This window comes from Eulemur rufifrons, chromosome 15, assembly GCF_041146395.1.
Source record: "Eulemur rufifrons isolate Redbay chromosome 15, OSU_ERuf_1, whole genome shotgun sequence".
Lineage (NCBI taxonomy): Eukaryota > Metazoa > Chordata > Mammalia > Primates > Lemuridae > Eulemur > Eulemur rufifrons.
The window spans coordinates 25,302,573-25,329,413 of record NC_090997.1 but is presented as its reverse complement, the minus strand read 5'-3'; the positions used below and the strand labels follow the sequence as shown (position 1 = coordinate 25,329,413).

The window sequence follows — 26,841 nt, the reverse complement described above, 5'->3', positions numbered from 1 at the left end:
CTTCCTTGTTTTTTTTTTCTTTTCTTTGTAATCAGAGTTAAGTTGTTATCAGTTTAAAATAATCAGATATAATATGTTATCTGCAAGCCTCATGGTAACCATAAAACAAAAACCTGTAACAGGTATACAAAAAATAAAAAGCAAGAAATTAAAACATGCTGCCAGAGAAAATCACTTTTATACAAAGGAAGATGAGAAGGAAGGAAGAAAGGCATAGAGGACTAAACAACCAGAATACAAATAACAAAATGGCAGTAGTAACTCCTTATGTATCAATAACAACATTGCTTACATATAGTCAGACAGTTGACTCTTACTGAAGTTAAGTCATGGAAGAGTCAAGAAAACTGGTAAAGAAAATTGCGGAGCTTTTTTCAAATAGAAATGAATGCTAAGAGCTCAGTGGAATAAAATAGCATGAGATTCCCCAAATAGAAAGGGAAATGAAGGGGAGAGTACATAGGGAGAGCTGGGTGGTAATCAATGCAATCAATTGTTGGATGATGCTTGTAGGTTACAAGGTAGCTGTTTAGAGTTAGAATGACCATAAAGTTCAGCCATTCCAAGACATCATTCACTTGGCCAATATTTCTTGAGCATCTACTGTATGTCAGGCACTGGGTTACTCCCTGGGAATACAATGACGATCCAAATAGCCCCAACCTCATGGAAATCATATTTGAATAAGGAAGACAGACAAGTAAATAATAGCACATATAATGGTGGAATTGTAACAATGACAGCACTATGAATGAGAGGTATATGGCATTGTAGGGATATTTGGGATTTGCTTCCTGTGGGAGGAAATAATTGAAAAGGGGAGAGAAGGTGTTGAGAACAATATGAGTTTGAGGCAGGCTCTTATTCTTGATGGTTCCTGGGATTTTTCTGGAGAAGGAGGAGGACAAGTAAATATAGGGGGAAGTTCACAGATCAACTTATCTTCCTTATCACAATTAGCCAAAGATCATAATAACTTTAAGTAAATTATTTCCCATCTTTTCATCTGGCGTTATGCAAAGTTGAGAGTGGTTATTTTGGATACATATAATGTATAGATAAGTTGCAAGCTGTCTATGAGGGCTCTATCAATCAGATGCACCAGGGTTCATATCTCAGCTTCACCACTGAAGAGCTGGGTTAGCTTAGGACAAATAATGTAGCTAAAAATTAGTTTCCTCTTCCATACTTGGCCTAATACTACTGACTCAAAAATTGTTGTGATGATTAAGTAAGACAAGGTATATAAAGCTCTTAACAGTACTTAGGGTGTACTAAGTGCCAGAGAAGTATTAAAATTAAATATATATATTTTATGGTTATGATTACCTCTTAGAAGGGAGGAGAAGGAGAAGAATTTCAAAGGGACAAATGACTTCATTTGTTGTTTGAGGCCCCTTCTCATTTAAAAATTCTCAATTCTAAAAATTAAGTGGTAGAAGTGGTAAGGGGGTAGAAAAAAAGATTGAAATCAATCAGGAAACAGCATTTAATAGATGCAGTTTCTTTCACTGCAGATATTGTTAAAATAGTAGCAAAAAGAAAGATAAGCAAATCCTGCTTCTTAATAATCCATGCATTTGAGTTTGGCTTCCAAAACATCACGCTTAAATTATGCACTACTCTCAATACCCACCAAATCTTTCAAAATGTTATTTTAAATTGCTGATTGAAGTTAGCCCAGAATTATCCTCTCCTATTTTTTTATTCCCTTTTAATTTCTGCAAAGTTGTGGAAAAAAATATATTCAGTAGTGCAAACTGCAGATCCTGAATGTACTATCCAATGACATGAAATAATTATGAGTTATGTTCACAAATAATTTATCTTAATATGTAAAATAAAATAATAAAATAAATTTTAAAAACATATGACATTGGCTAGAAAAAGTAGTATATGGTAATGACTCTCTTCATTTCTTTATTTCAGAAAGCTACTATTTCATTAAATTTGTTTCATTTATCATGTTGTTTAATCATGTTGAAATAGGAATAAAAGTGGACAAATGAATTCTGTATAAACACAACCTGGTTATTTAATTTTCAGTTCACTATTATTCCATCTTATATTTTAGAAAATATAGTGTTCAAGATTTCTAAACACACTGTTACAATTATGGAGCTGTTAATTAAAATTACAGTAATTATCAGTGATTTGGAACTTAATTACTCTGGTGGTTATAGCAGATATAATTTTCCTAGCAACTGGCACATATATAAGATCAAGATATACCATGTTAACTGCATTTACTTAAACAATATCTAATTATTAGTAAAATTCTACATGATATTTTGGCTTTTTGACTTCAAGCCCTTAGGCACCAAAAAATTGAAATAAAATTAATTTAAAAAGTGGAATAAAAAAGCCAAAAACAATATCAGGTTAATTTATTAAACTTTTAATCTGAATTTCATTTATGTCAGAAAAGAAATGAGTGATTCCTTTACTGTTCCCATTGATGTCAATATAAGTGGACGGACATCCCTTCTGAAGCATACACAAAATTCTACAAAAATTTTTACAGCAAAATGTTGTAAGATTATTCTTGCTGAAATACAGTTATCTCTTCTTTCACTTCTTTTTATTCTATCATTTATTTATTCATTCAGCAGATACTTACTGAATGCCTGTTAATCTCAAGGGATTTCTTTAATTGCATACTATATTATTTAGGATATGGGATGAGCTTCTGTAATAAGGAGGTCCCACAATTCAGTGGCTCAAATAAGAGAAGCATTTATCTCTCATACATAATAGACTAGGTCAGGTAGATGAGCTCTGCTCCATGGCGCCATTCAGAAATCCAGACTGGTGGGATGCCATCATTAATATGGGTCTTCTAAAGCGGCTGTAGCGATTGCCATTTCCATCCAGTTTCAGGAAAATTTAAAGAAAGTAGAGGACAAGGATTTTAAGCAAGTCATACAAAATTTCTAACATTACTCTGCACATGACCACACCCAAATGTAAAGAAGACTAGGAAATGTAGTCTTGAGCTGGTCAGTCTCTTATGGGAAAAGGGACAAATGGGTTTGTAGAGGAACAACTAGAAGCAGTCTTCCTATAGCTCAACCCTCTAGTCATCCAAATATGAGTGCACGTCCTTCTTCCCATTAGAAAATAAACAAACAAAAATACCTACTTTCTTCCAAACAAAGAAAATCCAAGTTTAATTGTAATTACTGCAACCAGTTCAAAATCCAGGGTCTCTGGGAAATATGCAGACCTCTACCTTAGGTCCTGATGTAGTTCTTTGAAGTCTGGCAACCTGTAAAACGATAGACAGATTATCTTTCCCACTCTCAACCCTCTTCCCCGTATGAAACACCCAATATAAAGTGGTCAAAAAGGAACAGAATAACTGCAATAGAAACTGCCATTAGGAAAACAGAAGAAGGAAATACTTAAGACTCAGTGGGCAATAAAAGTCACAAAATCCTGCCAAGCAGAGATCAAAAGACACCTAGCAACAGCAGTGAAATAAGTTTTTCTGATTAGTGCATCTGGCAACCTTGGTTGTTTTTTCTGGGAGTTATGCCAGATTTCCTAGAAGGTTCTTCCTTATCTTAATGGATAAATGGATTTATGCATGGCCATATCTGAATTGGGTGCAGAACTCTTGAGGACTTTACAATTTTTCAGCATGTTTCCTGCTGAGGCATGTTTGTGGGGACCTAAGGATTGTTCTAGGGATCATACATGGTAGCAAAGTCTAATGGGAAGATGTGAGGACATATTTGAGCAACATTCATTATCTCTTGCTATTGGAATACAGAAGCAGCTGATTTTTCTTACCCTGTTAAGCCCCAGATTGTTGAACTCTCTATCAATTTAAATTATAAAACTAACCCATAAATCAGAGCCTCTCTTAGCAAAGTTCTATTCACCTTCATTTCTTCATGGCCTGCTGCGATGTGAGCTCTTATATTTTGTAAACCTTTCTAAAGGTTCAGCTCTGTGTAACGTTTTTCCCTAGTACTAAAGGATACACAGGCCTATAGCCTACTTTCCAAATTGTCACTGGCAATGGCATAACAAGGGCCATCAGCTTTCTACCCTACAATATCTTTTTCTTTGTAGCCTCCACCCTCCCACTAAGCTAATGCCCCATAGTTTGATCTTTTAATAGCAGTTCCACACTTCTACATACTGAACTGAAACAATATAAGAAATTATTTTTCTTTTAACAATCCCTAAGATAAATAGTAGTGTAAAGTAAGTCTGCTCCATGTGATCATTTACAGGCAGAGGTTTCTTCCGTGTTGCAGTCCATGACTTCCTCAGGCACTGTCTTTATTTGCATGGTAGATGCTAGATCGTCACTTTGAATGTATTTTATGAACTGAGAAGGTGAGGGTGCACAAATCCAAGAGAAGGAGCTTCTTCTTAAATTGTAAATGGCTTCGATTGCCATCGTCACCTCTGCACACATCCCATGTTCCCTAACTTAATCACAAGGGCGCATCTAGCTCAAAGGGTGACTGGGGAGTGTATTCACGACATGTGCAGCCATTTCTCCAAGTAAACATTTTTCTATGGAAGAACGGAGAAGTTATATTTTAATAGGCAAAGGTATAGACTCTGGCAGAGTCCATTATGATTATTATTCATCATTTTTATTATCTTACATCATCCATTATTTTACAAATATCTTATATGTTCCATTTTCCCTTTTTTAGTGTTCTGAAAGTTAAAATCCCGTCTTGTGTGTATGTATCGTTTTTGACAGGCAATAACTGCAGCTTCTTTATCATGTTCTTGTTCATGACTGTTCTTTTTTTTCTCCCTTATCTTTATTAACTAAAATTAAAAGGGAGAAATATGTTAAATAGTCATGCCACTAGAGAGAGTCGGGTGCTACTTGCCTTCAGACAGCACACTTTGGGAAACATAACCAGAGGCTTATTCACAGAAGTATTGATAGTGACTAAGGCAGGGAGAAGCTTCTGTCAATGCCACCGTTTTTCTCTATATCCCCATAAATGGTAATGCTGCTCGTTAAATCATTTTCTTATGATTGCCACTTCTTGATCATTTAGAGAATCAATGTAACAACTCTCAGGAATTTGTTACACCTACATTAGGATTCTGAATTGGGTTGCATCATTCTTATTAAGATACATATGTGAAAGAAGAGAGAAACCTCCAGCAACCAGCCAGTGGCATTAGCTTTCTACTATCTCAAGTCATTAGAAGAATGGGGAGAAGAACACATTACCATACGTTTTTCCTAGACAGTTTCTATATAAATACCCTGGGCAATGAAGGTTGAGCTAGGCAATATGTTCTTTTAGCTTATTTATGCTTAAATTAAATGGAAGTTAGTAGATTATAAATTGCCTCCCAGGAAGATAAAGATGACCAAACTTCCTTCTGTCTCTCTTTTTATCTATAGTATATAGACTTTTATTCTCTTTTTTTGTTCCTCTTTCTTTACTATCAATTAAAAATCAAGTACTTTATATAATGAGACCTATGGAATTCCCTTGAGAGATACTGACAACCATGTTCAGAGAATGGGATGTATCTGTCTTTCCTTTCAATCTAACCTTTTGGCATCTCTACCCCATCATCTACCCTTATATAATTGGGTTTTTGATATTAAGCCTTTTTCTTGCCATACTTTTACATTCTTAAAAGGAATTAGTAATCTTGAGATAATTTCTCAATTAAGATTCAGGTGGGTATACACGCATCCCTTCCCCCCAGCCCCCACCTCTGTCCGATATCCAATTGGATGCATTTATATTATTTTATTATGTCCTTAGCCAGCAAGAACAAGGAGAAAGTTTATGAATTCTGTTCTAGCTGGGTTTTCTGTAATCCAAACAAGGGCATTTTCACCCCATATCATTCCAAATTTCTCAAATCTCACATATCACACCCAAAACAGTTCTTTCTAAATCCTCTAAGAGAATACTAAACAAACAATTGTAAATTAGTAAATGTTTATTGGATACTTAATATGTTAAAGGTCTGTGTTAACCAAAAACTGTAAAGATGAATAGAAGAGCTTCCACTCTTAAATGATATATAGTTAATCATGTAATAAGGAACAATATGCTATATATACAAATCACTGTAATACAAATAAGAATATAATACATAATATAAATAAAAAAGATTCAGGTGGAAGACAATGGTTGATATCTAACTCTAAACCAATGAGTGTATTTGAGGGGAAAATATAATGTGTCATAAATATTTATAGATACCTCAGAAGATTAAAATATATGAATTCATTATCCAAATATTTACAAATTAAAATAATTTTCACTTTCTGTATGGTATTTTAAAAATTATGACTTTGTTACATTGGGTTACTAATTTAAATGGTGTCTAATCTTCCTGTGAACAGTTAATTCTTTTGTTTCATAAATACTTATTGAGCAGGTATCATGTGCCAAACATTTTCTAGAAAATCAGCCTTGAACATTGAGAGCAAATGAATAAAAAGGAGACCAAGTTCCTATATCAAGAAGCTTATATTCTAGAAGTGAGAAAGAGCAGATAAGTAAACAAACAAATGTGTGTTTGTATGTTTGCTTGCATAATATGTACAGGGGTGATTGGTAAATGTTGAGATGAACAAAGCGAGGTAAGGATGGGTGAGAACTAGTAGGTTAATCAAGGAAACCTCTCATAAGTGACATTTGAGTGAGCTCTAAAAGAATGAGAAAAGGGACAATTGGACATTTACAAAAAGCATGTTCCAGGTAGTGGAAATAAGAAATGAAAAGGCCCTAAGACAATAATGAGTTTGTTATTTTCAGGGAACAGCGAAGAGCCCAGTGTGTCCTGAGTAGAGTGAGCAAGGAGAAAGTGGTGGAGGGTGAGATCTGAGAAATTCTAGAGAGGCAAATTGTGTAGGCTAAATAACAATTTTTTTAATTTTTTCCCTGAAGGATATGGGAAGCTATTGATGAATTTTGAGTAGAGAACTAACTTACTTCTATAAGAATGACTTTGACTGCTATGTGGGTAGTAGACACAGAGCAAGCAGGGTACAGAGGCCAGTGAGAAGGATGTTGTATTTGTTTAAGTGAGAGATGGTAATAACTTTAACCACAGTCACAGCTGTGGAGATGTTTGAAAACATATTCAGATTCTGGATGGATTTTGCAAGGAGAAGTGAAAGAATTTGTTATTGGATTGAACATTAGGTGTGAGAGAAATGAAAAGACATGAGTTTTTGGCATGAGAAACAATAATAAAGGTGTTGTCATTGATAAAGATGGGAAGAATGCAAAAGGAGCAGGTCTGAGTTGCAAAGAAAATAAAATTTTTTTGTATTTGAATATGTTGTTTGGCATCCAAATGGAAACATACACTCGGCAATTGGATACATGAGACCAGAGTAGTGGGCAGGTGCCAATGATGGGGATATAATTTGGAAGCCATCAGAGTAGAGATGGTATTAAAGTCATGGGGTCAGATGAGATTTCCTAGGGAGTATGAATAGAAAAAATAAAAATTCTTCTCTCGGATTAAGTGATTGGAAAAGTGTGAAGTTATTAGAAAAGAAGAATAAAGAAATGAAGTTAAATAAGAGACCCCTGAGAGAGGAGATCTCAGAAGCAAACTAAGTATTTGAAGGAGCAGGAAACGATCAACTGTGTTAAATGGGGCTAAAGTAAAATGAGGACTAAGTCATGACCATTGGATTTGAAAATACCAAGATCTTGACAAGAGCTGTTCAGTGGAGCCGTGGGAACAACAACAGGATTGGATGTCTTCAAATGCATATGGAGAAAGAATCAGTGAAAAGAATGAGCAGAGTTCCCTCTTTTCAAGAAATTTTGCTATAAAGGGATAAAGAAAAGGATAGTTGTCAGGAGATATGTGGGGGAGGGAGGGAATTTTAAGGATAGGAGATACGTGAGATGTTTGGATGCTAGTAGGAATGATGCCTTAAAGGGAGAAACTGACGCTGCAAGATAAAGTGAGGACAATTTTAAGGGTGGGGGGAGACAGTAAGTATCCTTTGAGTAAGAAATGGAGGCAGAACACGTTTTTGACAGTTACTGAAATATGGAAGTATATATTTGGGATGTGCACAGACATGATGTAGAAGGGGTAGAGGGGGAGTGTAAATATAGTTTTAGTGTTTGAAAGTGAAGAAATTGATGCATATTTCTGAAGACAACAGCATTAAAAGCCATACATGATTGACCAGATTGTCATCTTATATAGCACTTCTTTCTTGGAAATAGGCCTGTTATAACTCTCCTCTTGACATATTTTGAAGTATTAAACTTGTGTTTTAGGGGAAATTTGATTTATCAAATTGGAGGAGAAAGGTAAAGAGGTACTGAGGTGGCATGAAAAAGTCCTAGCACTCTCTGTCAATAACCTGTATTTTTCTCACTGAAGATTTCCTTAGGATTGTGTTTTATGCCTAGAAGTTCCTGGGATGTTACCTTAAGACACATTTTGCCTTCATATTCCACACGCGTTTCTGGGTCGATTCCTCCTGATTACAGTAACATTGATTGCTGTCTGAATCTGTTGCAGTGTGCCTGAGTACTATGACTACGGTCATGGAGTAAATGAGGATGCCTATGACAGCTACGGTAAGACCTTTTCTTTACTAACATTCTGAAATCAGAACATCCATCTGTCACTGACAACTCAGAAATTATTTCTAGCTTCCTCCCCCCCAGTTTTTACAGAAGTCCAGACTAAATTGATTTATGTAATTCCAGGGTGAGATTTGACTTACAGAGCCAGTGCCAGAAAATTAGACAGATCAATTTTGATCAAAATTTCAAAAGCAATTAATCACAATCATAGATCATTTTCAATAGCAGCAGTGAGCATTCTGAACAGTGTCTTATATGTTTCACTGTGTCCATTGTCTGCCTCATTGATCTGGCAACAATATTGTGTCTTTTCTGCTGTCACAAGGATCATCAGAGCAATATACATTTAAAATATTTTAAAACTTTTAAAGGCAGAAATTGTTATAAAATAACTTTCAAGTTATTTTTTCTAGCATGCATGGCTAAATAATGATTGACTCATAAGAATTGATAGTAAGCATGTCAGTCTATGAAGTTATTTAATTTCAAAATGTATTCTTTAATTAAAATACCACTTGAAATTAATTATAATTATATTCAGTAAAGATTTATTGAGTGCCTATGATATATCAATATAGCACATCATTTTTGAGGAGTAGTTTGTGGTTCTTTAGAATACATATGCAGCATCACCAGTTGCCCACCTTGAAAAATGACACTCATTTAAATGTTTATAGTCTTGAATTTGTATTAAAACGATACCAAGGCTACCGAGCACGTGCCTGTAGTCCCAGCTACTAGAGAGGATGAGGTGGTAGGATGGCTTGAGCCCAGGAGTTAAAGGCTGTACTGCTCAATGATTGTGCCTGTGAATAATCACCCTACTCCGACCTGGACAACATGAGGAGACCATGTTTCTAGAGAAAAAAAAAAAAAGAAATAAAGAAAATAATAATAATAATACCAAGGGCACTCTATTCCTCATTATGGGGAGCAGTAAAGGAGACGATGGATGTTGCCTGTGTGTTGGGGGCTCCATATGATGAAAGTGTGTGTGCGCTGCACCAAGATGGGGAAGGGCAGGTCTACATATCTGAAAGAAAGGAGGAATCCTGTCCTCCTTAAAACCAGAGTCAAAAACAAATTAACATAAGCCTGACCCCAGAAGAGGAGAAAAATAAACCGTACCATTGCCAATCATAGGCTGATTACATATGTATATTTTCTCATTTATTTCTTTAAAATAAATTGAAATATTAAGTATTTTATCTCCATTTTTATGAGGAAATTGAACAACAGAGATGAAGTCAATATGAGAGTGTAGCTATACTTCTGTTTTTATATTCATTTTCATCAGTGGTTGGAATACCGTTAATTGATGCTGCCACACGTGGAATAGCTATTATGGCTTTGTAATAAACAATTTATAATGAGGATTAGAGATTATGGAAGTAATCCTTATTAGAAATTATATGTATATCTTCATAATCTAATCCCCATTAGAATCTTGTAGGGAACATACTCATTGTCATATGCATTTTACAGATGAGGAAATGTGGCTTAGAGCATTAAGTAACTTGCCTCAGTTCAGCAAAGAGCTAGTGACAGAACAAGAATGTGAATTCAAGTGTATATGATTGTATCGGGGTTTTTTTTATCAGAAGGTGGGAGCAGATTTCAGTGGACCCTGGTAAAAAGAACAGAATCTGGTACCTTAAACCTGAGTTTGTTTAAAAGGAAGAACGTAAAACTTTCTTCCTAAATCTTAAATATTCCTCCCTAAATTTAGAGGATTTCTCTAAATCCTGCCAGCTGCTGTTTCACTATTTTAAGGGGAAGGAGGTCTTTTATACTATTTCACAGGGAAAAAAATGTAGAATTAATCCAAAATGAGCACCAGGCTCACTGTCTCCCAAATCTCAGCCTCTCCAGCACCAACTTAACCTATCATTCACTGCTGTAAAAGATTAGGATATTTTGCAAAACAAATTAAACAATATTTTCAGAAATTATTTCACAGAAATATAGGTGATGGACAAGTTTGCATAGGTCTGGCTCAGTTGGTGAGCTGCCATAGAAAGGATAGCTTTAATTTTGTTCTTTATATATTTTTCACTCACTGGAAGGAAGGGATCAAAGGCATTAGATGGTGTTTAATAAAAGAACTAGCATCCATTACCTAGGGCTTCTTCAAAGCCACACCAGTGGGCCATCCAGGCCGAGGTGCAAGATTGCCTGGCATTCCGGAGCATCCCACCTGCCTCTGCAAGCACGCTCCGAGCTCAACACAGCAGTAGCTATATTTTTATTGTCCCAAGCACATTCTTAATCATACCAGATTCAGGCTTCATGCCTCGTAAAATTAGTTACTGAGGATGAGAGATGAATAGAACCCAATCTGGTCCTTTCCTTAATTCACTGAAATTTTTGCATACAGGCATTGCTAGGCTCTAGGAAGGAATATCTTGGTGTATAAGATGGATATCTTCCCCTCCTGGTTCCTGCTGTTTACTAAGAAACTTATGGATACATATAAAAAATTGCACCAGATTCTAAACCGCATGATACAGTAATTCTGCACAAGTTCAGAGAATGTTCTTCATTTAACAAATATTTATGTAATGGGTAACACATTTAAGCCACTGTTCTCAATCCTGGAGATACTGCAGTGAACAATTTCCTGAAGCTTACGTTCTCATGAGAAGACATATTATCATCTATAAATCACTTTTTGACAAATTGAATTTTCATTTGCAAAGTACAGTCATAATTTTTTGCACTTGATACATCAATTTCAGGAAGATCATACTTATGAGCTTCACTTTACAGAATTACATTCACTGAAAGCAACCGCAGGGATGAATTTGATGGTATCTGACGGGGTAGTTGGTGATAAGAGTTGAGATTTCTATTTCTCAGTTTTTTACATTTTAAAATGTTAATACCATGTAAGGCAATTGCAAAAAGTGTGTGACTGCCATTGCTTCTCAAACCTTCTAACGGAGGTGCACGGGCTGCGATCAGGAGAGCCAGAGCTCACCTCTGTAACGCGATGGGGCTTACATTGTTCTTCTTCCTTGCCTAATTCTCCTGCTATAGCGAAGTAGCAAAGTCTAGAGAGAAACGATCCATTTTACTTTAGAAGATATGCCTGCTCATGAGCATTATATTTCATTCTGGGTCAAATTACAGTTTACCAACAAACAATTCTGTACACATGGAAAGCAGTCAATAAATTCTTCATGATAAAGTAATGAGGAAGTATAGAAAGGGATTTGACTATCAGGGCAGAGTCAGGAAGATATTAGTGAGGCAGCAATTCTTACCTAGTAACTTTTATTTACCTATTTAACTTACTAAAATTTCAGCCAGATTGGCCATACTCTCAATGTTGAAAGACTAGACACACATATGCATAAAAATAGATTGTTCATTAGGGCCATGATCTCTTCTTTGGCAACTAGGATCCATTATCATTTTCTAACATTACTGAATAGACATAAGTTCAAGAATATCCCTCCATTGAAGGTGTTTTTTTTTCTCATTGAAAATATCAATATGCCAATGCTCTATACATTCTAATCTAGGAAGTGCTTCTTTTTTTTTTGGAGACAGAGTCTCGCTCTAGCTAGGGCTAGAGTGCCGTGGCATCAGTGAGTAGCTGGGACTACTGGTGCGCACCACCATGCCCAGCTAATTTTTTCTATTTTTAGTTGCCTAGTTAATTTTTTCTATTTTTAGTAGAGATAGGGGTCTTGCTCTTGCTCAGGCTGGTATCAAACTCCTCTCTTCAAGCGATCCTCCCTCCTCGGCCTCCAGAGTGCTAGGATTACAGGCATGAGCCACCGCACCTGACCAGAAGTGCTGCTTGATTTTTATGTCGAAAGGATAATTATTCAGGACAGAATTTAATTGCTTATTTTGTTGGGGTTGGGGACTGATGTTACCGGGCCTGAGGCAAAGAAATCTGATGCATTGCAACCTTTCTCTTGGTGCAGATCTCGTAGATAACGATCATATGTGTGCAGCACGGTGGAGTTGCGGAAGGAGGCTGCTCATGAGCTAGCATTCCAGCAGCCCAAGGCCCATCCCACTGCCCTGTAATCCTCTAGCCTCAGAATGTACAGTCCTTCTGTTGTTATCATACATACTGAGCCACAGAATAGGGGTTGGAAAATTGAACAAAACACTTATATTTTAAATAGTGCACACCTGAAATTAATTTTATTTTTTAAGAATTCTTTTTTGACATAGGTGTTTAGAAATGTAAACAGATACATAGGTCCAATTAATCTGAAAAATGAGGATTTTTTCTACTCTAAATATAATACACATACACTGTAGAAAATGTAAGTAAACAAAAAGAAGAAAATTTAAATATCCCTGAATTACACTACTCTATTTATTCATTCTTTACTTTTTGTCATAGTATAAAATGTTATATACATATTTTAATTTAAAAAAGAGAACACAACATATACTGTTTTATTAAAATATTGCAGAAAAGTTTTTTTCCCAGTTCTCAATCATTAAGACTATACCTGGAAAAAATGCAGATTTTAGTATATTTTTGTAAGTGCTATCAGAATCAACCATTAATATAATATGTTTATTTGGAAGAGGATACTCCTTTTTTATGCATAACCAGAAAATAAAATACTTGCATGTCAATCTCGTATGGTCATGAGATTTAAAATTAGAGAATCTTCATGTTTTCATATTCTGTACAGGTAGTAGAGCAAGGACCCAGTCAAACAACAGAGAATCGTAAGAGCTTAGCATTGTAACCTTGAAGCTCAATTAAATTAATATGTATTATGTGCACTCAGGTTTTGGTATTAAGTATTGTGTAGCAGGATATTAGGTATTAGGTACTTGGTGATAGGTTGCTCATCCCATGATACCCAAATGGGCAGATGATAAAATATAAATGTACATGTGGAGCAGTGATTTAAAGACCCACTCAAGTCAAATATCAATTGATGATTTTTTTCATTAATTTTCTATACCTCACAAATTAATTCATATACATATATGGCTTATGTTTAATGAACTATGCACAATCTTTTAAATCAGTAATGATTATTCCAGAATATAAATCTTCTATCTCCACTTATTTGTTCACTTCCATCCTGAATCAGTGACTCCTCTGCTACATTTTAGTTGTATCGTGAGTACAGATACTAAATCCCAATGGAATGTCTGTATTTTTACAAAATGAATAGCCTCAATTCTCAGTTTCCTGGCAACTCCCCAGACTTGGACAGTTGTGTGAGGAGACTCACAGTCAGTTGTCCCAGGCATTTTGCCCTCCTGCTCACATTGGCAGAAAGAGCCGTGGGGGCGGGTGAAGGCACTGGGCGAGGAAGCAGGCATGCTCTCCAGAATAGCAGCATCCTGCGTTCCAAAGACTCAAAGATGGAATCTGGACTCTCTCATTTAGGCTTCCTCCAGAAATGGTTTGAAATAAGCCAGAGGAAATAAAAATCCAATCCTTCAATGCAATACTTCACTTTGAATTTTCATACGTTATGCTTTTTGCATCACCAAATTAAAATTCTGTTTGTCTCTTTTGGGCCCATATTTCATCACTGAAGCAACAGATCTGTTGACTTTGAGAAAATCGTGTATCCTTTTAGGTTTCATCACAATTAAATTATTCAAGATATTTGCAGACAATTTAATATTGAATATTAAAACTATTTTTCTGGCAACAATGTAAATATAAAATGTAAATATTAAAATTATAAATTAATATTATCAAAATATAATTATCTTATTTACTATAAACATTATTTAATATTTAATGCACTGGTATTTATTAAATATTTAATTTATATTAAATTGATTATTATTAAATTAATATTTAATATTACATTTCCAATGACTTGAATTTATTTTTGGAGCATAAATATTTGACTTACAGGAATTCCAAATTAGTTTCTGCATTTTTAAAATATTTTCTAATTTGTCAGAGGCACAATAATGGTTTTGGATGAGTCTGAATAGCTCATAATTCAATAAGAATGCATTTTAAATACAGTGCATACATTAGCTTGGCTAAGCAATGCTTCACATAAGAAACACCTACTAAATTCTGAGACGGACATCTAAGAATGGACAGCAATATTCTCTTCCCAGAGAAAAGACCTGTTTATTAAAATGTATTTAACGTATGAACCGAAGAGCTAATTATGCACCCATTCTTTAGTGGCATTTTAGATGACAGCTGTGTGGAAGCAAGGAGGATAATATTAATACACTGTCTTGAAATGAATGAAAGCAAAAAGAATTTTTGAGCCGTATTTTAGGGCATTTGAGTGCCTCACTTCAAGTCAATTGCAGAACACGAACATATTCATTTTGTGTTGAGGAGCTGGAATGATTATTATCCCAGTGTGAAAATAAGCCTTGCATTGATTAATCTGTGAAAATAGCAAAGGAAAATGAAGCCAACTGGCATTCATGCCAGCCATGTGATGATTCAAGAACAAAGACTATTTTTAATAGTAAAGGGAAACATAAATTGGGGAAAATTGATTTTACAAATGGAAATGAGTTATATTAATGTTGGCAAGAATTTAATAGCCATTTAAAATAATGTATGCAAATAATTTATTTTTCTTGATACTTATTAATATCGAAATTGTTATACAATAAGTTATGGAGGAAAAAATCACTGTGCTTTAATTTAATTTTTGTTGTAGATTTTTCAACTTTATTTTAAATGGAAAGTAAGATGGCCTAGTGAAATTGGACTTCTAAAGTATTTTAAAATTCACTTGTAAAATTAATTTAAAAACTAGCTTTCTCTTTTTTACTATTACAGAGGTTGCAATTAGATGGATATCTGATTCAATTAGTGTGAATAATAAATGAAGATCATGTTGCCTACACAAGAAACAATCAAAAGAGCAGTACACCACTGCTTTACTGCTTATATTGCTAATTTTAGGTTAAATGTATTTACAATTTGGATTTTGTTTTAAAGTATGCACTTCTTAAGTCAATAATTTTAGGAAAAATTAAAACTTACTTTTATGTATTTTAGAGATTATTAACCTTGACTACACATTTTTAGAATCACCTGGTGAGCTTTGAAAAAAATACCACTGTCCAGTTTCCACCGCAGACCAGCTCTTTCACAATCTGGAGACAAGAACTGGCCATCAGGATTATTAAAGTTTCCTGAGTGGTTCTGCTGTAAGTTAGCACTGGGAATAAGTTTTAGGTAGACACATACATGGGGTTACAATAAAAAGTAGCTTATTATCTTAATATGTAGTAGCCATCCTTTGGTAATTATCTTTAAAATTTCCCACACAATAATAAGACAAAATTATTCTTGAAACTCACTTTTCCCTGTCAGTATCTGCTTCTCATGACTACAGAAAAGATCAATAGTCAATTGTATGCCAGTCATTGGCATTTTTAAAGGTACCATGTAATTTATGCACAGGCCACTTTTATAACACTGAGTATTTTGTAAGCAAACATTGTGTTATAGAACCTGCTACTTTAAATCCACTTAAAAAAAAAAAACTACAAGTTTAAGTAGTGGAAAATATAATTTGCTTCCTTTTTGAACAATTCTGCATTGAACAGGTAAATCTCAACCTTTGTTTTCTCTAAAATTCCCCAACAGATAGAGTCCACAAAAAATTATAGTCCATGTGCATCTAACACCACCGTTGCTGAGACAATAAAACGAGACATAAGAAAGGGTTTTTTTTTAATCATTTTTTTTCTGCTGAGTAAATGGCTCAATCATTTTAACTAAGAGGGAGGAAGGAGTTGAATGATTATTGTCTGAATCTTGGGGGTGAACAGATCACATACAAAAAAGTATATTTAATATGAGATAGATTCATATTTAGAGTATAGAAAAAATGAACTATTTTTAAAACACAAAGCACAGAATACAAAATATAAAACTGGGAAAAAATTTTTTTGCCAACATGGAAGTACACCAGCTAAGAAAAAATATATCCAGGGCATGTGCCACCTTAAGGCATTTTTATAGAATTTCCATAGTTTGAGGAGACTTTTATGTTTTTTAAAAGAGGGCATGGGTTAGAGAAAAAAAAAGAATAAGATACATTTTTCTGAAATAAATGTGCTAGACTTCATTTATCAAAATGCCATAATTTATTGAATGACTCAGTAGGAATATATATGCGTGTGTGTGTGTGTGTGTGTGTGTGTGTATACACACACATATATATGAACTGCTGAAAAACTATGACAGTTGAAAATGTAATTATAATTATTGATGACTTATATCCAATACCTTTTTGTATTGAACAAATGACTTAACTGTACTGGTACCTTGTCAAACCTTTAGTTCAGTTGGTAACAAGATGTGCCAGAAAACAAACAAACAAAAACAACTAGAATAGTTAGGTCTGTCTCTGTAGCTGTGATTGTCCAGGAAGATCCCAGGAGAAGCTCCCTCATGCTCAGGGCAGTGCAGCAGCAGGCAATACACAGGTATTCCAGGAGGCTTTTGGAATCAGAAGTTCTGGCACAAATAGCTTCAGTCATGGACAAAGGGCAAAGATTCAGGCTGCTAAGATTGGAGAGGGCAAGCAAAGAGACAGGGAGGTGCCCATCGTTAGGCCAACTTAACAAGTTAAGGGCACATTTTCCCCAAAATTACTCTCACTTCATGCAGCAGTCATAGATTTGGGGGAGTCCAGGCCACTCTCACTTCTGACCAGCTAGCTACCTTCTCAGGTTTGATAATTTGCCAGAACAACTCACAAAACTAAGGAAATGCTGTACTTAAAATTACAGTGTTATTATAGCAAAGGATACACATCAGAACCAGCCAAAGAGAGAGACACATAGAGAAAAAGCAAAATCTGGGAGGGTCCCAAACATGAAGTTTCCAACGTCTGCTGGGTCACATTATCCTCCTGGCACATCAATGCATAATAATATAGAAAGTATTGCCAACCATGGAAGCTCACACAAGCCTCAGTGTCTAGAGGTTTTATTGTGGTTTCCTTAGGTAGACATGACTGGTTGAACCATTTCAATATCCAGCCTTCTCCCCTCCTCAGGTTGGGCTGATACCTCAAGGGCCAAGCCTAAATCTTCTAATCTTGTGTTTGGTCTTTCTGGCATGACCAGCCCCCACCTTGGATCATCTCATTACATAAACTATCAGGTGTGGTTGAAGGGGCCCGCCATGAATAAGAAAGACACTCCAATCGCCTAGGAAATTTTAGGATTTAGAGATTACCTTCCAGTAACCAGGGACAAAGACTAGCTGAAATCTTTATTATATGCAAGTGGTGAGAGCCATTTATCAACCTGGGGAAGCAGGCAAGAAACACATTGGGGCAAAAGCAGAGGCAGTTAGAGCAGGTCATTCAGCAAGAATAACATTTTGCAGAGCTTAAGGCCTGATTATTTCTAATTGCCATTACTTAATGTTGGTCGGAGAATACACACTGGGCTCATTTCTGTTCTCAGGAATAGAAATGATGGATGGAAGGGGAGTGAGATAATCAATCAGGTAATGACAAATTTTATCTCTATTCTATGAAGCTATGTCACCAAGCCTACCTTCTTCACTGAATTAAAGAAAGTCGTGGAATTCTTTGAAAAGAGAATTATACCGTATTACTTTATATCGCCATTTTTATTCTCCCTTTTATTATTTTTATATTATAAAGTCCTTATGTACATTTCAAAAAGCCTATGGCTGCATTGTGCAGGCTTTTGAATGATACAGGATTTTATTTGACAGTAATGAAAGTATTTTTTAGATGCTACTCAGACAACCTTCTACATTGTGTGCAATTATCATTCACCATTTTTTTCTGTACCTTCCATTTTGGAAATCCTTTCTCTAACTGGTTTCTTTGTTTCCTTTTTACATAGATGAGATCTTAACTCCAAAGCAAGAAGATAGATACATACTTGTTTGAAAATATTCAGAATCACTGGCCTGTATTATTCTACACCTGCAAGACACTATACAGCAGAATCAAGAATAAAAGTTTAAGTTTTAATGATACAGATAATTTATCAGCTATTAATGGATGATAATTAGAAATAAAATGATACAGATTGAGTCAATTTATCAAATACAATAATGTATAGGATAGGGGCTAAAACAGAGTAGGCCATATAAAAATACCATCACCACCAAGGAGTTTGAATTACAGTGATTCTTCCTAAAATCCCAAACCATGGTGGCCTCATCTGGGAACACAGAAGCTTGTAAAAAACACCCCGTGAAAGCTGAACTACCTGGAATGCTGCTCTTGGCTCAGCCTAAAGTTTGTTGGGCATTTTTTTAACCCTCCTAGAGCTCACAATTTGAACTAGTAGTAATTCAAATGACCTAAGCTTAGGCCCAGATGATAACATTGTGAAACCAGGTTATGATAAGAAGATTAGGTATGTACATGAAGTAAACTGGAGGTATTAAACAAGGAAAAGGATAAAGTAGAGAAAAGTTAAGAAAAAATGGCCCTAGGATTACCAAAGGGGGCTTGCAGCAAGAAAGAGGCAGAATCAGAATTCAAATGCAGGGCTGGCTGCAGGACTTCTGGGACTGCCATTTGAACTGAAGGCATCCGTCTGAGGGAAGCCTGTGGCCTGTCTAAGGGTCTAGAATGAAGATGTAAAATATTTAAATATAATAAATTTATTCAATAACTAATTACAAGTGCCTGCCGTGGGTATCATAAGATTCTAGTAGAGAAAAGAATGCTTTGAAGGCCCAAGCCCTTTGTTACTCTCTAAATGGATCATCCCAAGCGATAGTTTTTTCTGCCAGAGACTATCTCACTAAAAATTTGAAAGAGTGACAGAGGCTGTAAATGCTTCCCAGAAGCTGACTGAATTTCCTGAGAGCATAAATGATAGTGAACTGAAAGTTAACCACACTTCTTCTTGGAATATATTGCACCATGTGCATTTTTCATCTGTGAAAATAGGTGCTGGCCATACATCCTTCTCCTTTGGTACTATTCTCTTCCCCTCTGCCTCTTAAAACAATAAACTCTGCAATTACAAATAGAGGGAATGCAAATTGTGCAGATGAAATGGTTGAGCCATTCCCTTCCAAAATGACATTCATATTTTAAAATGCTTAGAGCACCGCAGATAATCCTGCCTTCCACTTTGCATGAATGAACAACACCTAGGTTTGCACCTTAACACATTTAGTTTAAGCAGCCCACATTCTTGTGAACAAAATTAAAACTACAACCTCACTCATATGGCTAATTAATTGTTGTTAGAATCACTAATTATTATATAATCCTAGGGGAATAAAATAAATTAAGTCCTATTTTCTAGGCAAAAAAAATAAAAATGAAGAAAAAAGAAAAGGAAGAGGAAAAAGAGGCTCTGATGAAAGGGGTGGTGGAAAGATGGTAAGACAGTTATAGGTAAAAATTCTGTGTCTTCCCAACAGCTAAACTTTCTGATCTATAATTTCCTCATTGTTATAGTGAATTACAACAACAGCAAAACGTCTAACTTAACATACTCTTTTGGAATCTATAACCTTAAAATAACACATAAGCATATATTTGAAAGGTGTTTTTTAAGTAGAATGATATTCCTTAGAGACATCGGAAACTTAACTGAGACCAACAAACTGAGTGGCTCAGAACCAGGGTGAATTTTAATCAACCAGGTTGTAATGCTCTTACATGATTTGCAAACCAAAAACATTAGCAGTTTGTCACGATAGAGATTAACTTAGGTTTCCTGCTTTAGTTGTGGTTTATGCATATTGATTTACAGTGTACCAAAAATAAATAGCATGAGCTGCCCTCTTTTGTTGTTGTGGGTTTAAAAAAACATTCTTTTGAGATTCTTTTTCAGATTTCAGAAATCTGAAACACAGAGCTATGTAGGACTGGCAAAGTGTGAACGTGATAGCTGTGTCCCCAATATTCTCCATGGTAACCTATGTGCTTTCTGAACTGATCCCTAAAATTAATTTCCCCTGAAGGTGACATTTTAAAACTACTTCCTGAAAGATAAACATTAAAAGTTTACTTCCCAGGTACTTAAATAATGCCTGCTTTTCCTGAATTGGTTCTTCATTCCTATGCTTCATGTTTTCCCCAAAAACCTTGGTGTTTACAGTATCTCTGGAACAATAAGAGAATGCAGTTTTTGCAACTTTAAAAATCATCCAGATTTTTCTTTCCCACTGTGAATCCTCCCCAAAGTACCTGGTCCCATCGCAGAGATGAGAACACATAGAAAAATGCACACCTCTTAATAGGCCTGATTTTGCTGAGGGCACAGTATTTGAGAGGCAGAAGCTTTTGCAGTCACTAGAGTAACATTTAAGGTACAAGAAGAGTTACCTGGGTAATTTACCCTCTTTTATCAAAGTAAAATGTTCCTCAGTGATGCTGATTAGCATGTAATGGAGATGCACGCTAGGCAGTCTATAAAACTTGATTCACTCGATAAAATACGAATCTGAGTTAATAAAAAAAAAAAAGAGGAACTTTTAAAAGAATTATTGATATATATCAGACACATGCAACGTGACAACCTAATTGCTAACAATGCCTTTCTGAATAGTCCTGTTTTACTTGTTTTGCATAATTGATTTTAAAATTCCTCTTTTATTTAGTAGCACCATTTATTTATATGGAGCTTACAATATTTATGGTGTTCTTACTATGTGTCTACCACTGTAGGTGGTTTCTCCTCTCGTAGATCTTAGAGTCCAGTTTAGAAACAAGGCCAGATGATACAAAATAATTAATACAGGAAAGCCTTTAAAGAAAGTGAATTCTCTTAGATAAGTTAAACAGCACCTGTGTTCTTACTGAGTATATTTGCTCAGAAAATCCCTTCTTTGAGATGATTAAATGTTAGAGTTCAATCCAAGTTCAAATGAATGATGAAAGTTAGCTTTCTCCTCTATACTTTCTCCAGCATTTTCTTAAAATATCAATTATAATTGTGTTGTAATCTATGAAATCACATGTTAATTTTCCCTTGTAATCTTTTTTAAGGCTCTTTAACTGTCCTCATACATAGGGCATAGTGTAGTGACTGGCATATAGGAGATCTTCAGTAAAGAAAAAAATGGATTTAGTGATGCTTTATTATTCATATAATAAACATGAATTTATTTCATATACTATATGGCACCTTAAAATCTGAATTGGGAAGCCAAGAAATGGTGACAATTTGATCTAGTGACTGAGTCATATCCTAATTTGTCATTTCCGGATCCACAATTCTGTAACCCATTCCAGTAATTTCAATTCAGCAGATAGTTATTTGGCACCTTCTCTGTGGAATAATTTGTTATTTGCTCAATTCACATTCATAACCTAACTAGTGCTCCTCATATGACAATGGTCTTGATTTGAGAGCATCTTACTTCCTTTGTCATTAAAAAAAAAAAAGAAGAACTTCTAAATTTCATTGTCTGTGATGATTTTTTTAAAAAATGTCATCCTAGACTATATTACGGGACTAGACACAATTGGCCAGGACTCCAAAATTTGTAGGAAGTCTTAAAATATTTTAAATCCACTTGTCTGCTGAATCTTTCTTTATCTAGACATCCCAAGAGGACAGATAAATTCTAAGTCCACTCCTGGGCCTTTATAACTTCATATTTCAGAGAAACCCCCTCACAAGGGACCTTATCATAATTTGTCTCTCCTTATGTTTGGGTCTTTTCCATGCTCAAAGTTCCATGGTAGACTCAGGCTACAATCCCTTTGGATTTCTAAGAATCCCTTCTATCTCTGATACTCACAATAAAGAAATCCAGAAGCCTAAAGATCACTGGTGAGGGACACAAAGTTCAATGACATACTAAATGGTGACACTGGAAAAACATTCATTGAGTCAGTACTCTCCAAAGAATATAATTTCAAAGACTATAATTTATCTGAAAAACTGGCTTGTATTATTACATGGTAATTGGAAATGTGTGACTGTATGTAAACATTCTGATATTAGGAAAAATAGAGATGAAGGAAATTTGGCACAAATAGAAATAATAATTTTCCTGATCTCAATTCACTAGTGTTACTGAGAACATGTAAATAATGGAACCAAAATCTGAATTAAGTCTGAATTGAATCTGAATTAAAGAATAAATCCTTGATTTCCTCTGCTAATGGTTAGAAATCTTGGAAAATCTGAAACTCACTTTGCCTCTATAGGAATTCATTTTGGCTGGCTTTTCCCTTCCTAGTTGCAATTATTGTGAACTAATAGTATTTCCCATTTTCCTAGCCTTGAGCAAAGAGGAAAGAGAATAGTATTAATTCACAGATAGAGAATTATAAAAGAGCACATTTGTACACAATGAAACATAATGTTTTTGCACTTTTTTGTAAAGGGATTCCACTGTGATTGTTTTCTTGAATTCAGTAGTGAAACACTTTTGCTACTTAGATACCTAACCCTTTTGAGTATGAAGTCTGACTTTATAGCAAATATATAAAATTTTGCTATAGAGCTTTTAAAATAAATGTAAAATTTCTTCACCTCAACTGCTGCTGTTTTGCTTAGGTTGTCATTGGAAGCTCTTTCTACCTTGTAATTTCCACATTTACTCCTTCATTCATCCTTTGTTCACGCAGCCTTTCATTCCATTCGACCCTAACTGGGCACTGCATTTTTTCCGGGCACTGGGGATACAACAGTGAACAGTGACACTGCCTATTCCAGTGTTGGCTAACAGGAAATGAAGTTTCAGTTCGTCAATTAACTGCCCTAGAGCTTTAGAAAACGTCAAGTAAAGCCAGGATGCCTGTATCAAAATATCCCATGTACCAAGTCAATGAGTTTTATTAAACACTTAGGTCCTCTGTGGCAAGTCCCCAGGACTTATGTCAATTTAAAATTCTGAAAACTCTGGGAATGGATGTGGCAGGCATTTCTGTCACTGTGCTCATGGCTGTTCCCCTATTTTGCAGGAACGTTTACCAGGAACATTAGAATCTGAGAAGGGACCCAGGACTTCCATTTCCTGAGAAAACTTGAAACTATGTTACCTCAGCTCTTAAATCCCATAGAGCTGCAGTCAACAACCCCCAGACTGTGGCCTGGTATTGATCTGTGGGCTGTGGGGAACCAGTCCACGCAGCAGGAGGGGAACAGCAGGCTAGCATGGGAAGCTTCATCTGTATTTACAGCCACTCCCCATTGCTCACATCACCGCATAAGCACCGCCTCCTGTCAGATAAGTGGTGGCCTTAGCTTCTCACAGGAGCGGGAACCCTACTGTAAACTGCACGTGCGAGGGATCTAGGTTGCGCGCTCCTTATGAGACTCTAATGCCTGATGATCTGAGGTGGTGCCGAGGCGGTGATGCTAGCTCTGGGGAGCGGCTGCAAATACAAAGTATCATTAGCAGACAGGTTTGGCTGCACAATAAATGTCATGTGATTGAATCATTCCGAAATCATCCCCCGCATGGACTGTGGAAAAATTGTCTTCAGTGAAACCTGCCCCTGGTACCAAAAAGGTTGGGGACCACTGCTATAGACTCACGCATGAAATCTGCTCTCCAAGAGGAACTAAATTCTGATTACAAGACAAAAATAACCTAGTTTCCAAAATCATATAAAATGTCACCGTAAACCAAATATTAAGTTTCTTTAAAGATGGACTACATTTTTTCCCCCTCTGGACATACACTTTAAAATAGCTATTTTCCACAGTACTGAAAAGCTTGGTTGCTTGTTTCTTGGTTTTTGGTTAGGTTCGAAAACATTGAGGGTCCTGGAACTCTGATCAACAGGTAAATGAGGAGTCTTCCTAGGGTACTAATGCCTTTTTATTTTCTGAGTTGTTTATTTGGAAAAACTGATTTTTTTTTACTCATTTTACTGCTTAATATTTTCCCTCCTCTCTCCTGCTTGCCTCTCATTAACTTTGTCTAGTACAGTTCAGCACAATGCATCTCAACCCTAGACCACATAAATATCATCTGAAGAGCATCTGAAAAATACCAAACCCTAGATCCCACCTGAGGAGTTTTCTAATCAGTTGGCTTGGGGGACAGAGCAGGGGCATTAGTTATTTTTGATTTTGTTTGTTTGTTTAAGATTCCCAGGTGATTCTCAAGTTAATCAAGGACTAAGAACCACTCGTCTACTATATCCAATTTCTTCTAGAAATCTGTATGAAAAGATTAAATGAGGAGTGATTTACATTGATACTCCTCCATTTTGTGGCACTGAAATGTAACATATAATAAAGGTGTAGTTATCCAAGCACTTTGACTTTCTCATCTTTGAAAAATATCCTGAAAGTTTAAAGTTTGATTACAGGTGGCCGTGTATATACACACGCACACATACACACACACTTTTGGATGTGTGGTAAGGTTTTAGCTTTCAGTGTTGAGATCTTTCATTTCTCTTTTTCTTGGTCAACTAGTGTGCCTTAAGTGAGTATTTTTGATAACTGTGTGGTCAAATGTATGTTACTGTCTTTCTCTTGTTCATAGCACCAGAAGAATGGGCCACGACCCGCTCTAGCTTGAAGGCACCGCCACCGAGGTCAGCCAGAGGGGGATACAGGGAACACCCCTATGGTAGATATTGAAGGTCCTCCTCACCTGTGACCTCACCTCAAAGACAATTCATAGCCTGTGGTCTCCACATAAACAGCAACAAGACAAGTAATAGTCCTTTTTTTGTTTGTTTTTTTCTATTCTAGGGATAACTGCTCATGATTATTCCCGTATATTTCTTGTATTTCCCTCTATACTGTTGGTGTGACATTGACACTAGTATTATTTTACAAAACAGACTGAAAGAGACATTGGCAAGCATAGTCTATAAGCTTTTCAGTAGGGTGATAATCTCTTGGTTGTTTTTCATTGTTGTGTGTAATCTTTTTTTCTTTCTTTTTTCTTTTTTTTTTTTTTCTTTTCTTAAGAAAGAGCATGAATCTGTTAAGAGATTTTGAGTCTCAACCAACTAGCAGAAACTTTGTTTAGGATCGATAAAAGATTGTAATATGATTTTGGAGCTAGCTGATAATAAAGTTGTAGATAAGATGTTTTAATCTGTCTTTTAATATCTGTTAGTTAGATGAAGATGTTCGATATTAAGTTTGTAAATTTAATTTTAAATGCTGTTTTAATGGGGTTGAAAACAAACAGCTACTGTATGTATGTAGCTAACTGAATTTGTTCAGTGTTTTAACCTGTATTTGTTAAAAAAGAAAAAAAAAACACACATAAAGTTCCATGTGTAAGCTTCTCTAAATAGGAAACCACAATTTGTCAAATATGTTTGCCATAATTTGTCAATAAAGCTGAAAACTTTTGTAAAAACTAAATTTGGAATTACTTGTTTTCTAGCTTTAAATGCCTGCTTTATTTCTTCTTCAAGAGATGCCTAAAATGTTTTCTATTTAAAAATTACAAAAATGAACCCAAGCCTGTTTTAAGATATTTGTGTAATACTTAAAAAAATGTATTAATAACTTATGGTTGTTAAATAATTTAAAAGTTAACAAACTAAACTGTTACATGAATCATGGTTAGTAAACACTAATGTATAACATGTTAATGGAAAAAAATGGATTTAGAATAATAAATGGATTTTAAACTATCCTCTAAGCTTTATCTTGCTAAACACAAATTCTGATTGACTTGTTTGCATTAGCATGTCTCTCGTGAGAAAGAGTAATGGAGTATAAAGAGGTAAGATTACCACTTACCACTGTCTAAATGCCTAGTTCTTCAACCTTTGAGTTTCCCCGCACATTAAATATCCCATCCAACATGTAAGCATTGCGTAGATTCACTTTATTGTTTTCACTCAAAGGAGTGCGTGGACTTCATTTGCGTAGTTTATAACAATTTGTTTTGACAAACAAATCATCAGTGTCACTGGCCAGTTGTTGCTATTCAACCTCAAAAACTTTATTTGTAATTTTCAGTGCTAAATATCACCTCCCTTGAAGGCAGTTTAGAGGGCTGATATTTCTTTTGAGACTATCAGACTTGATGGCTGATGATTATTAAGGAAATATGTCGCAGGACTCAAAGGATGACTAAACGTTAAACAGGTAACACTAATAGTAACTCTGTAATTTTGCCTATGCACCAGTAATGTTAAATATTCTCAGTTATTTAGTTCCTGATAGTTAAAAAAGTAAACCTACAAAAACATAACAAATAGGTCTATAGGCTATTAAAACAACTAATTAACATTAACTAGAGGCACCAAAATTATTTTACAATATATAACCCTCAAGGCAATAAACAGAACTAAAATTAACAATAATAGTAATGCAACTCTTGCTAACATCAAACGTAAGCTAAATTTTGATGGAA

General features: G+C 35.3%; 1 protein-coding gene across 3 annotated transcripts in view; it reads left to right on the top strand.

Annotated features, from left to right (window-relative positions):
- The window catches only part of KHDRBS2 (KH RNA binding domain containing, signal transduction associated 2), a 542,862-nt gene that overhangs the window by 493,404 nt on the left and 22,617 nt on the right, over nucleotides 1-26,841 (top strand). Inside the window, exons 8-9 of one of the 3 annotated variants that reach the window (XR_011235523.1) lie at nucleotides 8,515-8,573; nucleotides 25,000-25,173. Coding sequence is in view for 2 of the 3 variants with exons in the window: in XM_069488012.1 (XP_069344113.1) it covers nucleotides 8,515-8,573; nucleotides 25,000-25,097 (157 nt within the window). In the remaining variant the exon portion in view is untranslated. Of the gene's footprint in view, nucleotides 1-8,514; nucleotides 8,574-24,999; nucleotides 26,114-26,841 lie in introns of those variants that run through there. The other 2 variants (XM_069488012.1, XM_069488013.1) reach the window with 2 other exon arrangements.